Consider the following 20,022-nt stretch of genomic DNA (forward strand, 5'->3'; position numbering starts at 1 on the left):
CATACGATAAAATGGCACAGACCACACACACAGGGTACCAGTGTCAAGGTCGTGGTTTTGATACGTACTTTAGTTACATAAGATGCAATCACTGGAGGAAGCTGGGTGAAGCTTCCTCTCATTTCAAGATGCTCTCAAAGTCTCAAGATGGTGAAATGAGAAGAGTCGTGTCCAACTCTTTGCGACCCCATGAATCGCAGCATGCCAGGCCTCCCTGTCCATCACCAACTCCTGGAGTTCATTCAGACTCACATCCATCGAGTACATGGGATCTCTCTAAACTGTCTCTGAAACTTCTTGCCAATCGATATTTTAAAATTTAAAAACATTTAAAAGCATATCTGAATCCCCATCAGCGCTACTTTAAGATGCTCGCCTCTCCCCTGTGGGTCACGGCCTGGCGCTCCATCTCCCCGTGGGTCACGGCCTGGCGCTCCATCTCCCCGTGGGTCACGGCCTGGCGCTCCATCTCCCCGTGGGTCATGGCCTGGCGCTCCATCTCCGTCTCCCTGCCGCACTTTTCTGCCCCTTTCCCCACTTTCCTGAACATGCTTTGCCTCTGGGCAAAATCCTCTAAAGAGCTCCCCACGGTCCTTAGAACTCAGTTCCTGAATTGTGTGCCAAAACACTGTGGAGTACCATGGCAAGTCATAGGAGCATAGCAGGGTCTTTTTTATGTTCGAGGGAAATGAGAGACACTTGATATTTGTTGGGCACCACAAAAACTACTACCCTGAGGGAGTTCACAGTTTAAACATGAAAACACACTAACACTCCTTTCAGTGATGCCACGTCTCTGTTAAGGTGCAATTCTAAACCTGCAGAAAAGTTCAGAATGACCAGGGAAGGGAGATGCTTTATCGAATCACAACGCTTGAACAGTAGTGACCATGGTTATTTAAGGATAAAATAAAGATATTGTTCTTTTCTTAGGTTCCCATGTATTATTTTTCAAATGGCCACTAGACTTCAGTTCAGTTCAGTTCAATTCAGTTGCTCAGTTGCGTCTGACTCTTTGTGACCCCACGAATCACAGCACGCCAGGCCTCCCTGTCCATCACCAACTCCCGGAGTTCACCCAGACTCACGTCCATCGAGTCAGTGATGCCATCCAGCCATCTCATCCTCTGTTGCCCCCTTCTCCTCCTGCCCCCAATCCCTCTCAGCATCAGAGTCTTTTCCAATGAGTTAACTCTTCACATGAGGTGGCCCAAGTACTGGAGTTTCAGCTTTAGCATCATTCCTTCCAAAGAAATCCCAGGGCTGATCTCCTTCAGAATGGACTGGTTGGATCTCCTTGCAGTCCAAGGGACTCTCAAGAGTCTTCTCCAACACCACAGTTCAAAAGCATCAATTCTTCGGCACTCAGCCTTCTTCACAGTCCAACTCTCACATCCATACATGACCACTGGTAAAACCATAGCCACTAGACTTATGGGGACATGAATATTTCATTAGGCTGTTTGGATCTAATTACTTAATAAACAGAATTATTAGTATTTCTCTGATAGGGATATAAAATCACTGAGATTTTGAGAGCATCTTGAAATGAGAAAGTGTGGGAGCCATCACTTTACGGTAAATAAAGTTCAAAGTACTTTCTATAACATCCACAGGGCTTCCTGACCTGACCCCCTTCTGATTTCTTTGGCTTGAATGCTCACATTTTATTGAGAGAAAATGCTTTCTCACATGCTAACAATATCACTCACACTGAATTCCCTGTAGGTTCCAGGACAAGTCTACCTCTTTCTGGGGACTCCCTCAAAACACAGACACACATTCACACACACACCTATCACTATATATATATATATTTTTTTTTGCCTAAATCCCACCATCCAGATCTCACCTTTAAAAATACTTCCTCTTTAAAGCCTTTTTTAATCTTGCAAGACCAACTTTAGCACCCTTTCTTTGCACTAATACTTGACTTGATGCTTCTTTCCCTTCATACTTCATATGAGGTAGCAATGTGGCTTCTCATTGTCTGTCTCTCCCCAGCTATGTTCTGAGCTCCTGAGGGCATGGATCAATAATGCTTTGGTGCCAGCAGAAGCTAACGCAGTCCCTGCACAGGGCACAGACTTAATGAATCCTTGCTGAATTCATGCACAAGTCAGCATTTCCTTCCCAAATCAGACAATCCCAGACCACTGAGCAATGCAGAGACTTCCATATCATTTATAGTCATCTCCTTTTTTTTTAATCACACAAACCACACTCCTCTGTCAACATGGTATAAACCAGGCGTCATACCAGAGTCACAGAGAGGCTGTCACAAGTGCTCAGGGATGGAGGCTGCTGGCCTTCTGTCAATAACAAGGCTGCAACTTGAGAATAAGCAAAGTTACCGTCACCACTGTGCACACCCGCCCCTGAAACGCTGCTAATTGCTATGAAGGTGCTTGGGTGGGAAGCCATCCCTGGGGCCCAGCATCTCCTAAATAATACACATCGAAGACAACCTGGGAGGCACTGAGGAGATGAGTTGTTGCAGACTGTTCCCATCACCTGGGTTGATTAATAAATTCAGTTCAGTTCAGTTCAGTTCATTCGCTCAGTCATGTCCGATTCTTTGCGACCCCATGAATTGCAGCACGCCAGGCCTCCCTGTCCATCACCAACTCCCAGAGTTCACTCAGACTTATGTTCATCAGGTGATGCCACCCAGCCATCTCATCCTCTGTCATCCCCTTCTCCTCCTGCCCCTAATCCCTTCCAGCATCAGGGTCTTTTCTAATGAGTCAAATCTTCGCATGAGGTGGCCAAAGTACTGGAGTTTCAGCTTTAGCATCATTCCTTCCAAAGAACACCCAGGGCTGATCTCCTTCAGAATGGACTGGTTGGATCTCCTTGCAGTCCAAGGAACTCACAAGAGTCTTCTCCAACACCACAGTTCAAAAGCATCAATTCTTCAGCGCTCAGCTTTCTTCACAGTCCAACTCTCACATCCATACATGACCACAGGAAAAATCATAGCCTTGACTAGACGGACCTTTGTTGGCAAAGTAATGTCTCTGCTTTTCAATGTGCTATATAGGTTGGTCATAACTTTCCTTCCAAGGAGTAAGCGTCTTTTAATTTCATGGCTGCAGTCACCATCTGTAGTGATTTTGGAGCTCCCAAAAATAAGTCTGACACTATTTTCACTGTTTCCCCATCTATTTGCCATGAAGTGATAGGACCAGATGCCATGATCTTAGTTTTCTGAATGTTGAGCTTTAAGCCAACCTTTTCACTCTCCTCTTTCACTTTAATCAAGAGGCTTTTGAGTTCCTCTTTACTTTCTGCCATAAGGGTGGTGTCATCTGCATATCCGAAGTTATTGAAATTTCTCCTGGCAATCTTGATTCCAGCTTGTGCTTCTTCCAGCCCAGCATTTCTCATGATGTACTCTGCATATAAGTTAAATAAGCAGGGTGACAATATACAGCCTTGATGTACTCCTTTTCCTATTTGGATCCAGTGTGTTGTTCCATGTCCAGTTCTAACTGTTGCTTCCTGACCTGCATATAGGTTTCTCAAGAGGCAGGTCAGGTGGTCTGGTATTCCTATCTCTTTCAGAATTTTCCACAGTTTATTGTGATCCACACAGTCAAAGGCTTTGGCATAGTCAATAAAGAAGAAATAGATGCTTTTCTGGAACTCTCTTGCTTTTTCCATGATCCAGCAGATGTTGGCAATTTGATCTCTGGTTCCTCTGCCTTTTCTAAAACCAGCTTGAACATCAGGAAGTTCACGGCTCACGTATTGCTGAAGCCTGGTTAATAAATTAGTTGCTTGCAAATCGTGTTATGTGTACTTTTCTACAGGAACCAATGCATGCTGATCGCTTAAGGATGCTTTGATAGTTTTCAGGCCTCTGGATTCCTGCCACATGTGCCACGGGGCAGCACAATCTTCCTCTCTCTGGTCCTTTTTCTGTGGTTTCCTCCTAACAAGTGTCCCCTTAATATGAGGGTGGAGTATGCTGCCTTCCCAGGGCACCTGGGCTGGAGTGCATGCAGGTCAAGCATCCCGCTTAAGGTCAGAGGTCTCCTGCAAGCCTTCTCAGAGTCCTTAAGGATGCTCAGAGTCTAGGTGTGGGTGTACCTGGGGTTACCCAAGTTCAAATGGGTAACTTGCCAGACCACCTAACTGTTTCCTGAGAAAGCTATATGCACGTCAAGAACCAACAGTTAGAACAAGACATGGAAAAAAGAACAGTTCAAAACTAGGAAAGGAGTACATCAAGGCTGTATATTGTCACCCTGCTTATAAGCAGAATACATCATGAGAAATGCCAGGCTGGATGAATCACAAGCTGGAAACAAGATTGTCCAGAGAAATATCAATAACCTCAGATATACAGATGACACTACCCTAATGGCAGAAAGTGAAGAGGGACTAAAAAGCCTCTTGAAGGTGAATAAGGAGAGTGAAAAAGTTGGCTTAAAACTCAACATTCAGAAAACTAAGATCATGGCATCTCGTCCCATCACTACATGGCAAATAGAGGGGTAAACGATGGAAACAGTGACAGACTATTTTCTTGGGCTCCAAGATCACTGTGGATGGTGACTGCAGCCATGAAATTAAAAGATGCTTGCTTCTTAGAAGAAAAGTTATGACAATCTAGATAGCTTATTAAAAAGCAGAGACATCACTTTGCCGACAATGGTCTGTATAGTTAAAGCTATGTTTTTTCCGGTAGTCATGTACAGATGTGAGAGTTGGACCATAAAGAAGGCTGAGCTTTTAAGAATTGATGCTTTTGAATTATGGTGCTGGAGAAGACTCTTGAGAGTCCCTTGAAATGCAAGGAGATCAAACCAGTCAATCCTCAAGGAAATCAGTCCTGAATATTCAAAGGAGTGATGCTGAAGCTGCAATACTTTGGCCACCTGATGCGAAGAGAGAACCTATTGGAAAAGATCCTGATGCTGGGAAAGACTGAAGGCAGGAGGATAAATGGGTGGCGACCGAGGACAAGATCATTGGATGGCATCACCAACTTGATGGACATGAGTTTGAGCAAGTTCTGGGAGAGAGTGAAGGACAGGGAAGCATTGAGTGCTGCAGCCCATGGGGTCACGAAGCATTGGACACGACCTGGCAACTGAACAACAGCAACGACTTGTCTTAGTTAATAATATTCAACAACTTGTTCTCTGGTGAACTGGATCACATATTATTTTCTTAACAACAATATTGGAAAGCAGCCCCCCCCATCCCCACTTCACAAGTGGAGAAAATGAGGCTCGTAGAGTTTCAGTAATATGTCAGGATCTCACAGGTGGGAAGTGGCAGAGCTAGGATTCAAACAGAGGTCTGCTTGAGCCTAAGTAGACTTGCTCTTCATCATTAGGCTTTAGCGACTGTGCTAGGGCTCACATCAGCTTAGACACTGACTTGCAGCTAGAAGTTTCCATCAAGGTTTGCAGAGATAAGTCAGGTGCATATGAAGGGTGGGATGCAAAGCCTTCCTCCAAGCCAGCTTGGGAAACCACTGCTAATGAGACCCAGGAATTCTCATGCCCAGAAGGAAGGCCTTGAGAGATAAAGAAACAGCCTTGAGGCAGAAGCGTGGGCATTCTGGCTCCTTTCATAAGAAACCCACAGATGTACCCAGCCGCTGGAGAACTCTACAGAAGAGAATGCTCCCTGCCACAGGGGGCTGAGAATGGAGCCAGAGCAGGGAAGCCTGGATGCAGCCAGGGAGGGCACTGCCTGACAGGCAGGTCCCAAGCAGCTTTGCTGATGAATCTGCGTGGTGCTTGAGAGTTCATGAATTTCATCTCGTTTGCCTTTGTCTTGGCTCCACTGCCCTCTTCCTCTCCCTTGTATTTGCTGCCATAGCCCTCTAGCCCTTCTCTCTTACTCCCTGCCCTGCATTCCTCACAACGCAGCCTGAGCAATATTTCTCCATGTTGAATCAGAGTGTGCCCGTCTCCCGTTCCAAATCCTCCACTGCTATCCCGTCACCCCTCCCAGACAAGGCCCAGGATCTGACCTGAACACACAGCAACGTCTGCTTCTCAAACATTAGGTACAATTTTCCTCTGAACCAAAGTGTAACCAAAACATAGACGCAAGGTCAGTGCTATTCAAACTGCAAGGTACACCCCATTAGTGAAGGCTGAAATCAATGTAGTTGGTAGACACAAATATTTTTAAAAATAAATGAAGCAGAAAGGACTGAGTTATACCAGAACAGAATAGAAAATAGTACATCAAGATGTATTACATGGAGTAAGGTTAAGTACTTTTTTCATGAGTTTTCATTTCCGTTATGTATCTTTTTATCTGTATGTCTGTTGAGTGTCAATGTAAAATTTATTTTTTTAGCAGAAGTAAGGTCAAGGAATGTAAGAATGAAACAAACAAAAAATACTGCTCTAAAGAGATGTACTAGTACTCTGACAACTAGAGTTTGATGGTTGTCTGAAATCAATTTGCCATCCTAAATTCCTTTCATTGTTGGCTCCAAGCTGCTATCCCAGCACTATTTCTTATCATCACTACAGAAGTATCCACCTTATCCATGGAGGAAATGTTCCAAGACCTACAGTGGATGTCTGAAACCATGCTTGGTACTGAACACTATATATACTATATATGTTTTTCCTATACATACATACCTTCGATAAAACTGGGTACATAAATCAGGCATAGTAAGGAATTAACAAGAGTACCTAATAATAAATAGAATAATTATAACAATATACTGTGATAAAGTTATGCAAATATGATCCCTCCCCCTTTCTCTACCTTCCTTTCTCTACAAACACCTTATGATACAAATGTAATGCCTTTTCGACCTTAATTAAGCTCTTATCATGTAATTTTGGCCATAACTTTTGCAGTCTGAGCTGTGGCAGCGAAGCTAGCATGAATTTCTTGTTCCCTCTTCACAATTTCACGGAAAGAAGAGATTCATTCTTACCAGAGATCTTAGCAACCTCAGCATACAATTTTTTTTCTTTCCTTATTAAGTGGAGAACTCTCACCTTTTTGCTTAAAGGAAGCACTTTTCCGTTTCTCTCTGGCATATCTGAATTCCCAGCATCGCTACTCTGGCGCTTTGGGGACATTATTAGATAAAGTAAGGGCTACTTGAATACCACCACTGAGATCCCGGGACACTTGATCTGGAAATCGGTGTGGCTGCTGACTAATGGCAGGAGGAGATACACGGGACAAAGGGATGATTCAGGTCCTGGGAGGGACAGAGCTGGACAGTGTGAGAGTTGATCACGCTACTCAGAATGGGGGGCAGTGTAAAACGTTTGAACTGTTTATTCCTGGAATTGTCCATTTACTACTTCTAGACAGCAGTGGAGTGTAACTGAGACCACAGAAAGTGAAGCCTTGGCTAAGAGCAGACTACTGTACTACTCAACACACACACACACACACACACACACACACACACACACGCACGCAGGCTTTCTTCTACCTCCTTGCCTTCGCAGGCGCTACTCCACCTACCTGGGCTGCTTTCTCGCCACCACCTTCTCATAAAGCCCTGATTCTCCTCGAAGCCTGAGTCCAGTAGGATGACCCCCTAGATTTGTCTCTCCCTGCCCCATCCTTTCCCACATTCATGATCTCTATGCCCTTCCCACCGCAAACACAGTTCCAAGCGTACTGATCAGTCGCAGAACTCAGCATCTGGTATTGTGGTTATCTGCCCAACAGTCAGTTCTCCCCAAGAGAGTTTTGAGTTCCTGAGGTCAGGGATTCAGTCTTTCCCTATCTCCAGGCAACTGTTGTAGGGACTGGTCAGCAGGAATTTGGAGATCAGTAAACATTTTTCAAATGAATGAATGGGTGGCAGGTGCTACAGATCACAGATCCAGTCCCCCTCTGCCTGGCCAAGATTTGGGGCATAGAGTCTGGGATATAGAGTCTGCAGCCCCAAGGGCTTGCCTTCATTCTAGTCATCATAATCGCCATATCTATGTCAGTTAGAGACTCCATGTCAGTCTGCCCTCTGCAAGGACGTGTGTAAAAGCCAATCCATTTTCAGAGATGGCTCCTGACTGAAGCTGGACAATTGCTCTGCAGAGATTGCAGCAAAAGAAGCCTAGCAGCTCACAGAAGTTGGTTCAGTAATGGAATGGGAGCAAGGAGTACTGCAAAGGTACCAATTTGGTAGTAATAAAGCTATTGGGCTTGGAAGTGGAAGATCAATTTTAAATAATCAACACAGAAGATTATCTCTGAATGGACACCAAGTGGCCCAGGAGATGTTTGCTGATTATCCCCCACCTTATCCCTCTCTATTCAGGGAGAGCTTGAACTGAAACTTGGATTAAATGAGGGATAAGGTGGGGGAAAGGGCACAGGGTATTGATTCTCACCAGTGATGCCAACCTCTGAGTGGCTGAAATTGACGACGACAAATGTGGGACACCATCCCAGTTTCATCTTCTTTTGAGCCCACTTGGCATGCTCTTAAAAAAAAAAAAAAAGAGGATCTCTGACTGCACTTTTCCAAGTTGTTTTTTTTTAATGACTCGGGCCAGATGTATCTGAGCCTGACAGTGGTGCCTAAACACCCTACCTCCTAAGGGACACCATCATCAGAGGAGAAACTCACTGAATCCCCCAGAACTCCTGGAGGAATGCAGGCTGTCTATTTCTGAAGTGGAAGTTTCCCTTAAATGATGCCTCTCTGCAGCAGGAAGCAAAAATCAATTGACCTTCTTTAATGCATCAATTGCCACCCTGATCTGGGGTCATGTCTAAAAACATGGAAAAAGTCCCTTACCTGGTGCCTATATTTCAACCATTCCAACCTAAATTCATGATGACTGAAATCTAAAAACATTCATTCTAAAATCCTTCCTGCCATTACTTTTCCTTTTTTTTTTCCTAAAAATATCTGCTCGAGAGCAAAGGTTCTCAACGTCTCTGTTACTGGCACTGTGAGCCAGACAACTCTTCACTGCAGAGGCCGTCTCTACCTTGGAGGGTGCACAGCAGCATCCCTGGCCTCTGGCCTCTATGCACCAGACGCCAGCAACAACCCCACACCACGAACGGTGACGACTAACAGTGCCTGCGGGCACTTCTGAATGTCCCGTTAGGAAGCCAAATCACGCCTAGGCTGGTGGTTCTCACGTCTGTCCTAGACCACTTATAAACCCAGGTATCTTAAAGGGGCCCGGGCGTGGGCATTGTTTTAAAGCTTTGCCGATGATTATGATGCGTAGCCACTTCTTTGCGTATTAAGCCGAGGCTTCACCTTCCTGTGTAATTGTGGCTCTGGCCTCTGCTGAAATTTTCATATCCCTTCTACAGGGTGGAATGCCAAATGTAGGAACAAGAAATAGCAGTGCAAGAATTTAAAAAATGAGAAAGAGGAGGGGAAAATTAGATTTACTTGTGACAGGAAAACTGAAGCTGTTAATTCTTCTTCTTTTTTTTTTTTAATTATAAACCAGGAAGTAGATGTAGACCAAAGTGTTCAAAGAAAAAGCCCAACAGGTAGGGTGGCTTCCTCAGTCGGGTGCCAGCTCCGTGAACTGACGGTTGTCATTTAAGATGGCTGTGACACAGGCTGCTATCCAGGGAAACAACACTCAAGCTGCCAAAGCCAGCCAGAGTCAGTGACTCTTTAAGCCTGCTCACTCGAACTTCAATCTCTCTGAGAAAGAGGCTGCAGGGCCAAAGAGGTTTGGTTAAACACTGTTAAACAGTCTAGGAAAGATCTTGAAAAGCCCTGTGGTCAGGAAGCCTATATAACTTTGTTTGGTTTTCCAAACAAACATATTTATGTCATCTGGGAGGCTGCATAGCATGGTTCGACACACAGGATCTAGAATCTGCTTGCTTCTGATACACTCTACTCTACCATGAAGAAACTCTTCTTGGACAACTTATGCAAATGTAAATGCCTAAGCACAGGATTGCTATGAGCACCGATCTGTGGCAATGATTTGTACACTGTGTGTCCACACTAGACGTGGGCACACACGCTTTCAGTGCTGTCCGTGTGCTCATTCGTGTCCCACTCCTTGCGACCCCATGGACTGTAGCCCGACAGGCTCCTCTGTCCATGGAATTTTCCAGGCAAGAACACTGGAGCCCGTTGCTGTTTCCTACTCCAGGGGGTCTTTAAGACCCAAGGATCGAGCTCACATTTCCTGTGTCTCCTGGATTGGCAGGAGACTCTACCACTGTGCCATGTGGGAAGCCCAAAGTTAGCAACTGACTTACTCTTATCACTGTTTTTATTATTATTTATTTGACTATGGATTATTTTTTCCCCAGAAAATGCCTTTTAAAATCACACTGAACTCCAGTTCCATGTGAGAAATGTTGATTTAGACTAATCTGGAGCCACTCTAATAGAAATACAACCCTTGGACCACGTGATACCAAGACTGTATCTGGAATCCACGTGATAGCAAGACTGGGGTCTCCTTTCAACCACAAGCATCCTAAGTGGTGCTGTGGTAGACTTCGCCCTCACCATCCCTTGTCGGTAAGCTCTTCGAAAGGAGAGACCTGTCTACCTCACATATCATCAACTCCCCAGGGTATGGCGTTTGGCAAACATTGGTGCCCAATACATGCTCTTGAATGATTTCTGGACAAAGACAACAGCTCATTCATCTCAGCAGAACCATCCACCCGGCCCCAGCTCCATTCACCGAGTGAAGCAGCTTTTCCAGAAAGCCTACTAGAGACATTTTCATGAAATACATGAAGCAACCATTAAGATGGTGGATTAGAATGACAATTCATCCAACTCTGATAAATGAGCAAGACGGCTGGGCAATCAGACCTGGTTTACAACGACTTGATTTACATTCAAGTTTCAGGTACTTACTTAAGGCTCAAAGGAAGGTACACCATAAGCCACAAACCACTTGCTCTGAAACCTGTAGGGAAAGCCACTCATTATGAAACCACGTCTGTGGCAAAGTGGCCACCACTATCAGTGTCCCCCTCCCCTGCCTTGACCCTCCCAAGCCAAAGCTTACAAAGGGTACCACAATTTTCCTTTTAAGTCCACCTGTGAAATAACTGCCAAATTTACAGCAACTACTCACAATCTCAAAATCAAGAAAAGATAAACAGAAAAATACAAAGCAAAGAGACAGTGGAAACATAGGAAACACTCTTCGGACAAAACTGACTTTTAAATTACCAGAAGGGAAGGTGGAAGGGAGGTTCAAGAGGGAGGGGACACACATATACCTATGGCTGATTCATGTTGATAGATGGCAGAAACCAACACAATATTGTAAAGCAATCATACTCCAATTAAAAATTAATTAATTAAAAAATAATTACCATGAGAAGAAATCATTTCTAGCAATACCACCAGCTGTCTGATGTGGCTCCTGCAACAATTCCAAGGTCTTCATGACTGATCCCTGAATTATTTCCAGCCACAACTACATAAAGCATTTAATATTATCTCCATTTTACAGATGAGAAAATTGAGTCTCAAAGAGGTTGAAACTTGTCTGTGGTTAAAGGAAGTCTCTGGGTCTTTGGTCATATGCTAGATAACTAAGAACTAAGAGAGGGTTATGACTCCCAACTTGTGGAGTCTCAGAAGCCTATTTTTGATTCCTAGCTTTGCCACTTGCCTGGTGAGCGACATGGACAATCTCCTTAACCTCCTGATGACTTGCTGTTCTCATTTGTAATATGCTGCTATTTTCCTCACAGAATGAAGGTGAGCATTTAACAACTAATATATGTATGGGCTTCCCAGAAAGCGAAACTGAATGATTATCTTAGAATGATGATTTCAAACATTAATGAAAAAATTTCCCAGATACAAGAAAATTTAAATTTTACAAAGCATCTCACACCAGGTTCATCTCATTTGACTTCATAGGTAGGACAGACATCATCATCGCTTTCTACAGAGGAGAATATTGAGTATCTGAGTGGTTACTTATTCATACCTCTCCATGGAATGGTAACTGCTTACTTATTCACTCTTTCTTCCTGTCAGTCTTCCACCCCAAACTCTGAGCTTGGTGAAGGAGTGAATGTACACGGCAGGTTGTGGGGGGAGGGGTGTGTGTGTGTGTGTGTATGTATGTGTGCGAGCTTTGCTGTTGTGGGATGTGTGTGTGTGTGTGAGCTTTGTTGTTGTGGGATGTGTGTGTGTGTGTGTGAGCTTTGCTGTTGTGGGATGTGTGTGTGTGTGTGTGTGCACAAGCTTTGCTGTTGTGGGGGGTGTGTGTGTGTGTGTGTGTTTGTGTGTGTCTGTGAGCTTTGCTGTTGTGAGATGTGTGTGTGTGTGAGCTTTGTTGTGGGATGTATGTGTGTGTGTGTGAGCTTTGCTGTTGTAAGATGTGTGTGTGTGTGTGTGTGCGTGCATGAGTGAGCTTTGCTGTTGTGGGATGTGTGTGTGTGTGTGTGTGTGAGCTTTGCTGTTGTGGGATGTGTGTGTATGTCTGTGAGCTTTGCTGTTGTGGGATGTGTGTGTATGTCTGTGAGCTTTGCTATTGTGGGATGTGTGTGTGTGTGCACAAGCTTTGCTGTTGTGGGATGTGTGTGTGTACACAAGCTTTGCTGTTGTGGGATGTGCGTGTGTGTGTTTGTGTATGTCTGTAAGCTTTGCTGTTATGGGGTATGTGTGTGTGTGTGTGAGCTTTGCTGTTGTGGGATGTGTGTGTGTGTGTGTGTCTGTGTCTGTGAGCTTTGCTGTTGTGGGATGTGTGTGTGTGTGTGCGAGCTTTGCTGTTTTCTGTTGGTCATCTCTGTATTACCAAACCATAGCATGGCTTACAGAATACAATTGGCGTTAAAGTCTAGAGGACTAGACGGAAGCACGAGTGAATGAGGCATGAACATATGTGCCCAGAATGAAGAAAGTGGGTCCAAAATAAACAGAACTTGAGTCTGCAGGCTCCAAGTCCAGAGTGCTCTCCATCTCCCATGGTATTGCCAAATGACAACATTTCCTGGAGTCATGGAATTTCAGAGAAGGGAGGGACCTTGGAGATCATCTTAGTGAACACTCCCATTTTACAGATGAAAAAACAGAAACTCAGAGAAGTTCCATTTCTTGGCCAAAATCATACCTGGGGAGGTGGGTGGGCTGAGCCAGCACCCAGGTCCTCTGCCTCTAGGATCGAGGATGCTGCCGCTGTGCACTGGCAGAGTCAAGAGCAGGAAACTCCCCAGCCTCCACGTGTCAGCTCAGGCTTAGAGTGACAGAGCAGGAACCTTGTGCACCCAAACAACCGTGTGTGCACAGATCATAGCTCAGCTTGTGCAGCCACGGGAGAGAGGACTTCTGCTGAGATTTAATTTGAAAGGCTCTCATCACTGCCAGGGGCGCTGACTCCCCACCAGGACGCCATGGGCTGAAGTTACCCTCTGTCTGCATATGCATGAGGATGCAGATGGCCTTAACCCTTCTCATGTTTAAGTGAGGAGAAGCTCTCAGGTCACCCTGGGTTCTAGCCTGGATTCTAGGGTCTGGCGGACTTGACAAAGCTTGAGGTCTAGGACATTTCAGAGAGGCTGGCTCTGTAGCCTCAGACAAGATGGCACAAGCTGGAAGAAAAGTCTTTCTTTCATGATGCAAACATCAGGTTTCTAATGTGCGGTATCCATGTTAGCACACGGGGAGACACTGGGAATCACCTGCGAACGTACTTTAGTGTCTCAACAAAGCAGTGAAGAGAAAACGTCAATTGGCAACAGCCCCAGTGAGCACGTCCGGGCTGGTTTTGTTCTGGTCTAAACCTGATCTAGAAGAGCACACGGACCTCTGGGTGTCTATCTGCATGTGTGTCCAGGTGAAGATTACAAGAGGAGCCTCACCCAATCTTTGCACATAATAGTCTCCCAAACCGTTGTTTATCATCCCCCAAACATGCCTATCCTGCCCTTTTTCTTTTGCAGCACTTATACTGTGTGTGTGTGTGTGTGTGTGTGTTCGTGTGTCTAATTAAAATGCTCTTTTGAGCGCACGGCCCATGTTTGCTTTACTCACCACTGTGTCATCCGCCTTAAACACAGTTTCTGAGCCTCTAGCTGGTGCTTATTAATTATGTGAGGATTAAATAAAGGAAGAAAGAAATAACTAGATGACCGGGGGCCTGACTTCTGGATTTAAACTCCATCATGTAATTAACCACGTGACCTTGGTTCAATCTTATATGTTTAATTTCAGAGCTTTCGGAAAGCATCTTAGAAACCAGCTCATTGGATGACTGCAGACTTTTGTTTGAGCAGTGGAATCCAAATAAAAGCATGGGTGAAATCTAAACGCGGGGCAGAGGCAAACGTCCTCTCGCTAAGGCCAACTTTGAAAGCAGATTTGAATATTCAGCACAGAGTCACAGCCATCTGCAGCTGGTGGCAGATTCATGAATCACCCATGACGCATGATGCTCAAAGGAGACGTGCCCACGCTCATGTCAAATGCACAGTGGACACAAGGCCTGAGTTCAGGGCTTCCCAGCTGCAGGTAAGCATCTTTCCTCCACCACACACGCGTCCTCGGTCTCCTGCTTGAAGTGGCCCAGAAGTGTTAGACCCTGCCTTTCTTCCTTGATCTTAAAGACTCCAGCTCTAGAGAGTTCTCTGCACTCTTCAATTTATTTCAGTCCACCACATTTTTTTGTGTGCTTACGATACAAGGCAGAAAAAAATAAAAATCACTCTGGGGATCCAGAAATGAATTATATGTAAGTCCTGGCCTCATGAAGTTTCCAGTTAGGTGAGAAAGAAATACAAGAATGCACTCCAACTCCAAATGGTTGACAACTAAAGAGGCATAAGCATAGAGAGCTGTGGAAATGTCAAAGAAAGACTGCTCAAGTGGAATGCGGAGCGTCTATACGATGGTTTCAAAGAAGAAGAACTTTGGGCTAAGTCCTTTGGGAATGAGTAGGATTCCAACAGGCCAAAGACCAGTTCAGACTTGCTCAAGAAAGAGTTATTCACTGAGTGTCCCTATTTGTTTCCAAATGTATGAATATATTTGGGTAAGATATCTGGTATATTACTAGTATCTGTAAAACACCGCAGCCTACGCCTGATGTAACTGACTAAAATTACCATCTGTGGCTGTGGAGACACACAAACTAGGGCTTGAACCCTAGTCCCACCACTCACTGTGTGACTTCGGAGAAGTGATTTCACCCAGTGAAAGCCCAGGTACCCCTTCTATATAAGGTGGAGAAGATACGCAGGTGCTCTCTCTGATGGTGCTGTAAGGTTTAAATGAGAGGATGCCTACAAAGTGCTAAGCATTAGGCCCAGCACACATGCAGTACTCAAAAATATACTACTCTTACTCGTCCCTGACAATCCCTTGCACATTGTAACAAAACAGATAAATGAATAAATAGAAAAATAAATAAATTAATACACAATGAGCAAGTATTTAGCAGTCTTGGCCCAGATACTCCTCCACACCACAAGGCCCATGCCAAAGCATAACCCCCCAAAGCGCTCAATGAAAGAAAGGCAAGGGTGAGCTCAGCCCAGCTCTTACCTGTATATTTTATATCTGGTTGTAAATCCTTGACGGTGTCTTTCCACAAAGGACAGGTAGCTCCTGGAGTGGTGGAAAGGCCCCCTGTCTGAAATAAGCCAATCAAATTCCTTGGAGACATGTTGGTCTGTTGCAGCTGGTTCCTGGTGGGAGGGCTGCACTGAGATTCGGCCCCATACAAACAGGAAGTAGAGGAGCTCAACAAACCTCCAGTTCATGCTTTTCTGCCGGCCTTTTTCCTCTCATTCTTGCTCCATTCTGTGGAGTCCTGTGAAGAAAGGAATAGAAAAGAGAAAGAAAGAGGAAGAGAGAGGGAGAGGAAAGGTGGGGAGGGGAAGCAAAAACATACAGACAAGAGAGAGAGAGACAAAGGAAAAGATTTTTTAATGCTTTTAACATACTTTCATCATAATACTTCACATCAGAAGACTGGGTCAGGGTTTACGAAGATCAGTGCAGTTTCTGCTTAAGAGTGTGGCATCTACGGACATCTGGGCTCGCACTCCTGATTTGCTGTTCACATGTGGTGTGGACATGTACGAACATGTACAAACTGCTTAGCCTCTTAGATATGCAGTTTCCTCATCTGTAAAATGGAGGCCGGGCTTAAGCATCTGTAACTTGGCACCTGGCACATCGAAGGTATTCAAGGTGTATGGGTTGACAGCAAGAGTGAAATGAAAAACTGCAGAAACAGTTTCCTCCAGCCAGGAGGGGACTTGGAGATGGAACTTCAGTATCTGCCCCGCCCGCTGTCTTCACAAACAGCCTGAATCTCATAGCAGTGACTCAGTAAGCGGGAACACATTTCTCTCCTCTCCCACAGACATGCACCCAGTGAACACATGCTTTGCTTTCGCATCATCAGTCGACGGACTGCACAAAGTCTTGGGATGCATCATGATCACGGCTATCCAGGATGGATACCTTACACATGGAGAGTTTATGGAGCTCATCAGAATCCCTTCTACAGTGCTCAGTGGAATGTCTCCTTCACCCCAAAGAAGCATAGCCAGAGAATCCACCTGTCAGTGTCTCTGAGCGTCAAGGTTATCTTGTGTTCAGAAGGGGAACAAAAGGCCAAGGAACTAGTGGGGTCTTGCCGCCTCTTTCTTGGGTGGTAGCACAGGCTGGAAGAAGCACAAGCTGGAATCAAGACTGCCAGGAGAAATATCAATAACCTCAGATATGCAGATGACACCACCCTTATGGCAGAAAGTGAAGAACTAAAAAGCCTCATGATGAAGGTGAAAGAGGAGAGTGAAAATTTGGCTTAAAACTCAACATTCAGAAAACAAAGATCATGGCATCCGGTCCCATCACTTCATGGGAAATAGATGGGGAAACAGTGGAAACAGTGTCAGACTTTATTTTTTGGGGCTCCAAAATCACTGCAGATGGTGACTGCAGCCATGAAATTAAAAGACGCTTACTCCTTGAAAGGAAAGTTATGACCAACCTAGATAGCATATTCAAAAGCAGAGACATTACTTTGCCAACAAAGGTCCCTCTAGTCAAGGCTATAGTTTTTCCAGTGGTCATGTATGGATATGAGAGTTGGACTGTGAAGAAGGCTGAGCACTGAAGAATTGATGCTTTTGAACTGTGGTGTTGGAGAAGACTCTTGAGAGTCCCTTGGACTGCAAGGAGATCCAACCAGTCCATTCTGAAGGAGATCAGCCCTGGGTGTTCTTTGGAAGGAATGATGCTAAAGCTGAAACTCCAGTACTTAGGGCACCTCATGCGAAGAGTTAACTCATTGGAAAAGACTCTGATGCTGGGAGGGATTGGGGGAAGGAGGAGAAGGGGACGACAGAGGATGAGATGGCTGGATGGCATCACTTACTTGATGGATGTGAGTCTGAGTGAACTCCAGGAGTTGGTGATGGACAGGGAGGCCTGGGGTGCTGCGATTCATGGGGTCGCAAAGAGTCGGACACGACTGAGTGACTGAACTGAACTGAGCACAGCACAGGGGCACCATGTTGGAGAAATGCTTAAGGGAGGACTTAGGTAGGGGCTCCTTGTAGGGAGAAAGGAAGAGGAACCACTAGACCATGCCTGGACTTGGGCAAATTTACAAGTTTTCTTTTTATCGTCACATCATCATTCTACCTGCTAGCTTGACATTATGCTGTCTGTGTCCTTCACCCCACTTATCCTAGAAGAGCTCATCTTACTCTATACTGAAAGGCAGCTTGGAGTGCAGGTTATGCCAGTTATAAACAGTGTATAGTCAGGCAAGTGACTTCACTTCTCTGAGCCTCAGTGTCTCAGTCTATAAAATGTAGTCAGCAATAGCACTTGTATCCAGAACTAGCGTGAAAATGAAATGACGCCATTTACGTCAAGTGCCCCATGCAGCACCTGACTTTTTTTAGAAAGTGCTCAACAAATGGCATCAGTGATGACGAAGACACGGGTGATGATAAACACTAATGTTGACTATGTCCGGCTACCCCCTGCTGGAGCATCTTTGCTCCCGTGGCCTCCCCTGCCACATCAAGTCCTATTTATTCTTTACTAGCCAGCTGAGGCCAGGTCCTCAAGGGTCATTCCTTTTTCTATCCCTCTCAAAAGCTGTTAGCTGTTCCTTTCCTTCAGCTCCTGTTGTTCACTTATATAACAGTATGTTAGTATTTACTATCTTTTATTGTACTGATTTGTCTCTGTGTCCATCGTCTTGCTCATGGGGTTGAGAGTCTTTAACCAGCAAGAATCTTTAAAAGACTGTTTCTACACAAGGCTGGCTGTGGGACTCTGGACAGTCATAGCCTCTATCTAGATCTCAGATTTTTATGTCTACCATTTAAAAACCTTTCCAGGACAAAACCATTTTATCGAGTGGAAAACCATGTAAAAACATGAAGAAATAGGATCCCTTCTTGGTCTACTCTTCCAGCTGAAAATGGGAAGAAAGTCAAGCTAAGAAAGAGAGAAAAGCAAAAGGAGAAAGATGTGAATTTCCGATCCAATTGGCTACGACCCTCTATAGTCTGATTGCGCCAGTCTATTATGAGTAGCTACAGAAGTCTACTTGGCACCACAGGCCCCAGCTGTCAGGGGCAAAGGAGAGAGGCCTGTGAGCAGACAAGTGGGCTGGCAGAAGCTGTGGCCGCAAGTTTTGTTCAGAACCTAAAACAAAGCCGTCCATGTGGAGTGCAGAACTATAACGGCTCCAGCTGCCAAAACTGTCTGCTGGAGCCCACCTGAGTGGCAAGCAGGGGGTGGAGGTGATTGTTCAGAAATCCCGGCGGGGAGCTACAACACGCTGAAATCACAGCATGTCACCCATCCAGCGCTTCTGCATGGCTTCTGTTGTGAATGGGTGCGGGGTGGGCACCAACGAGAATGCCTGGCTGTTAGACTGTTTGCAAGGAAACAGGATTCAGAACATTGCAGCTTTTAAAAGTGAAACAAGGCTAGACAAGGAAATAGCAGCATGTGTATATGTGTGTGCGTGTGTGTGCAAGACCTCAGCCCCGAGTCCTAGAATTTACAGAAATTGGGATGATCTAATCCAATGCTTCCCTTCTGGCAGCCTTTTGTCCCATAGGGGACATCTTCGATTGTCACAACGGAGGGGATACTCCTGGTGTCTGGCAGGTAAAAGCCAGGGGCTGATAAACATCCTACAGCCCCTCCCGCCACCACAAAGAAAACCACACCAAAAATGTCAGCAGTGCAGATGTTGATAGATCCTGCTCTAGCCCAACTCCTTACAAGATCACCACTGAGTGGCTGACTGGGCCAGACTCCTGTCTTCTGGCTCCTGGTTTTCATGCTGCCACATTGTCTTGGCAGGATGGTGAGCCGAGACCATTCAGTAGATGTCTGAACCTTCTTTGTAGGTGGGGACTATGGTACAATCTACATCTCCGCAAGCACAGGTGAGTGCTTCGTGGAAGAAGTCTGAGTATCTTTCTGTTGACTCAGAAAAATCACGATAATTCACAGAACTCTAAAAATGATAACGAAAGTTTCTAGAAGGTGCATTTGAATAGAAATGGACGTTTTATTAGCTAAGGGCAAGATTAGTATGTGTGCTACTTAAATATTGTCTTATCATGACAGACTCATGACAGACACAGTGATTCTTATTCTGTAAATAAGCCCGAATTAGCATCAACTGTATTAGAGACTTGGGTTAATATAAGGGCCCCAAGTTTGATATTTATGGAGCATCTATTGTGTACTTGGATCTAAAAAAAAAAATGTCTGCTATCTTGGCAGTAGCTAAAGCATTCAGTACAGACTAGAGGTTAACAAAGGTTTCTTCCTTGAGATGGATGTTGTTGTTGTCCTTCAGTTAGTAAGCTGTGTCCAACTCTGTGACCTCATGGACTGTAGCATGCCAAGTTCCTCTGTTCCTCTCTGTCTTCAGAAGTTTGCCCAAGTCCATGTCCACTGAGTTGGAAATGCTATCTAACCATCTCATCCTCTGCTACCCTCTTCTCCTTTTGCCTTCAATCTTTCCCAGAATCAGAGTCTTTTCCAATGAGTCAGCTCTTCACATCAGGTGGCCAAAGTATTGGAAATTCAGTTTT

General features: G+C 45.0%; 1 protein-coding gene across 1 annotated transcript in view; it reads right to left on the reverse strand.

The window, feature by feature from the left end:
• The window catches only part of BRINP1 (BMP/retinoic acid inducible neural specific 1), a 196,579-nt gene that overhangs the window by 125,290 nt on the left and 51,267 nt on the right, over positions 1 to 20,022 (reverse strand). Inside the window, exon 2 of the mRNA XM_061426672.1 lies at positions 15,476 to 15,743. Coding sequence (XP_061282656.1) covers positions 15,476 to 15,693 — 218 coding nt within the window. The 5' untranslated portion in view covers positions 15,694 to 15,743. The remainder of the gene's footprint in view (positions 1 to 15,475; positions 15,744 to 20,022) is intronic.

Source organism: Bos javanicus, chromosome 8 (genome assembly GCF_032452875.1).
Source record: "Bos javanicus breed banteng chromosome 8, ARS-OSU_banteng_1.0, whole genome shotgun sequence".
Classification (NCBI taxonomy): domain Eukaryota; kingdom Metazoa; phylum Chordata; class Mammalia; order Artiodactyla; family Bovidae; genus Bos; species Bos javanicus.